Source organism: Anarhichas minor, unplaced genomic scaffold, assembly GCF_050575085.1.
Source record: "Anarhichas minor isolate MPS153535 unplaced genomic scaffold, ASM5057508v1 ptg000004l, whole genome shotgun sequence".
In the NCBI taxonomy this organism is placed as follows: domain Eukaryota; kingdom Metazoa; phylum Chordata; class Actinopteri; order Perciformes; family Anarhichadidae; genus Anarhichas; species Anarhichas minor.
Genome location: NW_027466450.1, coordinates 7,470,213 through 7,473,619, shown reverse-complemented (window position 1 = coordinate 7,473,619; position 3,407 = coordinate 7,470,213). Strand labels below are relative to the sequence as shown.

The following is a 3,407-nucleotide window of genomic DNA, read 5'->3' as shown; positions in this document are numbered from 1 at the left end:
TTGGTTAACTTGTTGCTAAACCTATGTATATACAAACATGTAATGTATTTATCTCTCTCTCTCTCTCTCTCTCTCTTTCAGATGTAAATGGAGAAGAAGAATGTCATCAAGAGAAATTGGATATCCATATAATTTTAAAGTGCTTTGCATTAAAACACAAACGGCATCACTTCTCTCTGAAGTAATCCATTACTGACAATTAATGTCAAACTGCACGCTGGAGCAGCTTCATGCTGCCTCGCTGGGTGAAACATTGCTAATGGAAAGAAAGCTTTATAAGATCCTGCTGATCAAAACACACCTAAATGCAGCATAATGCCTTCAAAAGTGTCATGTTTATACCTGTTGACTGTGGTCTGCTGGGCGAGCGCTCTGTGGTACCTGAGTATCTCTCGCCCGACGGGCACCTATGTCGGCCACATGTCTGTGCCTATACGCAAGGCTGCGAAACCCCCAAAAAACATCACCTTCACCAACATCCACACCCGCTCCCTTAACCCACATGCCTTCGAATTTGTCATCAATGAGCCGAAGAAGTGCGAAAGTGACGCTCCCTTCCTGGTCATCCTCATTAGCACCACGCACAAGGAGTTTGATGCGCGGCAGGCCATCCGGGAGACCTGGGGGGATGAGAGCACCTTCGGCGACATCAACATCCTCACCATCTTTCTGCTGGGCAGGAACACAGACCCCGTCCTGAACCAGATGGTGGAGCAGGAGAGCCAGATCTTCCATGACATTGTGGTGGAGGACTTTATTGATTCCTACCACAACCTCACCCTCAAGACCATGATGGGCATGCGCTGGGTGGCTACCTTCTGCCCCAAAGCGCAGTATGTCATGAAGACCGACAGCGACATCTTTGTCAACATGGACAATCTGATCTACAAGCTCCTGAAGCCCACCACCAAGCCAAGGCGGAGGTATTTTACTGGCTATGTTATAAACGGTGGTCCCATAAGGGATATGCGCAGTAAGTGGTATATGTCCAGGGACTTGTATCCCGACAGTAGGTACCCGCCTTTCTGCTCAGGCACCGGCTACGTGTTCTCAACGGACGTTGCTGAGCTCATCTTCAAGACTTCATTACACACAAGACTGTTGCACCTGGAGGACGTGTATGTGGGACTGTGTTTGCGTAAGCTGGGTATACACCCGTATCAGAACAGTGGTTTTAATCACTGGAAAATGGCCTACAGTCTCTGCAGGTACAGACGGGTTATCACCGTGCACCAGATCTCCCCGGAGGAGATGCACCGCATTTGGAACGACATGTCCAGCAAGAAGCACCTGAGATGTTAAGAGACCCAAGGGCCACTGAACAACAACTTATTTTTCTTTGCCTTTTTCCTCCTTTTCAAATCTCATCACACTGAGTAATGTAAAAACACTGACGGCTGCTGCAAGTCTCTATTTGATGACAAACGTTTTCATTAGCATCCATCTATGTCTATCTCTGCTGATCATGCATCACGATTGTTAATGAATGCATGAGGCTTGTAAAGCAAAAATTTAAGCAGAATATTCCTTATAAGCATTAAGTCAATCAGTGTGAAGCATTAAGTAGTGTGGCCTGATGGGTAGAGACTGTGTTTGAAAGCAGACGACCTTGGTTCAAGCCCTGCTAAAGTGTCCTTGAGCAAGACACTGGATCTCTACCAGCTGCATGGCTGCTGAGTAAGCACTCTGATCTTCCTGTAGGAGAGCAAGCCAAAAAGACAATTTCTGTGCAGGAATCAATTAGGTACTAAATTACTATATCACAACTATAATATTATACGAGAGAGCAAATAGTAATCATATCGAACAACGAACCAGGTTGTCTGTTGAGGTAAAACTACATAGACACGCGAGCTGCTCTCCCCTTTTTCCATCTTTATAATAAACACAGTTGAATATATACGCTGCAGTATATTGTTAGTCTCCCAACAGACCGAACCACGTTGAAAGTTCATTTGATATTTTTCAACTGATCATTTTTCCTTTGCATTGCTAAAAGTGAAACCACGTAGGATGTTCTTTTATTCATGAATTTTGCCTAATGTTTTTGTTTACATATTTTTATAACTTCACTGCCTCTTCTCTCCGATAAAGCCAGATGTATATTTTGTTTTTTTAAATGCATTCAGTTTTTTCTCTCCTCTTTGACATTTTTTGTACTTGAGGTAATTGTGTGTCTCAGCTACCAGCTCGTTACTCCAGCTGCTGCTCTTGGTTAATGATTGCGGTATGTCAGCAGCTATTGCAGCGCATCGCCTCCTCCATATATCAAGAGAAATACAGTATCACGTCGTGCAAGTAGGAGTTTAGCTGTAGCTAAGGCCATTACAGACTGGATGTATCAGTGTATGTATCTGGCATATCAGTGATAACTGAAGCGCTGCTACTGACATCATGGAAAGATTTTGTGCTTCTCAGAAAATGTGGCTTTCATGGACAAATTTTCATTTATTTTTTTCAAGGGTTTTGTAGTATTAAAAGCTAATGTGACATTTACTGTGAAAAGCATCCATCCCGCAAGGGGTTGTTGTTATATATTGTATGTTTTTTATATTAAAAAACAAATAATTAAAGTTACATTACTGCTTTCACTTGTTGCCTGTTTTGAGTTCCCCGTTATACATTTACAGAAGGTTACTTTAACTTTATTGAAGAAGAAGTCATTGTGTTTGTAATTAAAGAACAGGTTGTTTTGTGGTCACAGAAGGGAGTATTTTTAAATGATTTAGCTATTTCAAGCAAACTTACATAGCTTCTTGAACAACGGATTTGGCTACAAATCTAAAATTATAGTTTAACAAAAGCATAACTAGAGATGAGTCATAAAGTCATCAAACTCACTCTATATCGTTGGTTACACAGCAATATATATCTAAAGTTTGCCAAGTTTGGATAACCAGGATTGTATTAAATTGAGCAATGGTGCATTTCGTTGCTCATGAATTAAACTTCTCATTTGTAAGAGGAAAAATATTGCTTTTGCTCATGATTTATTTTCTACAGAAAACATCTATTTTATATCATTCCATAAGAGGGATCCCTTCTGTGAAGCTCTTCCTGAGGTTTCCTCCGTTAGAGAGGTTTGTGGGGACGTTTTCCTTAATCGAATGGAAGGTCTAAGGGCAGAGGGTATTGCATCCTCTGCAGATTGTAAAACCCCTTGAAGCAAATTTGTGATATTGGGCCATCTAAAAAAATGTACTTGATTTAAAAGTCCATGCTGTAAAATTGCCAAATGTTGCCGTGAGGAAAATTTAGAGTTGTGCCTTTTATAACCAATAAATCTAAATCATCACATTTGAAAACTCAACCTCAAAATCATGAGATATTTGAGTTTTAGGGTAGGTGGTATCAAGTTATGACTGAGTATGTTATGACACTGTGAGCTAATAGTAAAAACTCCACAC

General features: G+C 41.0%; 1 protein-coding gene across 1 annotated transcript; it reads left to right on the top strand.

Moving 5' to 3' along the window:
* The first annotated feature begins 315 nt into the window (after window positions 1-315).
* On the top strand, window positions 316-1,302 carry b3galt1b (UDP-Gal:betaGlcNAc beta 1,3-galactosyltransferase, polypeptide 1b). The gene has a single exon (XM_076103847.1). It carries the CDS (start codon window positions 316-318, stop codon window positions 1,300-1,302), a length of 987 nt encoding a protein of 328 aa, XP_075959962.1.
* The last annotated feature ends 2,105 nt before the right edge of the window (window positions 1,303-3,407 follow it).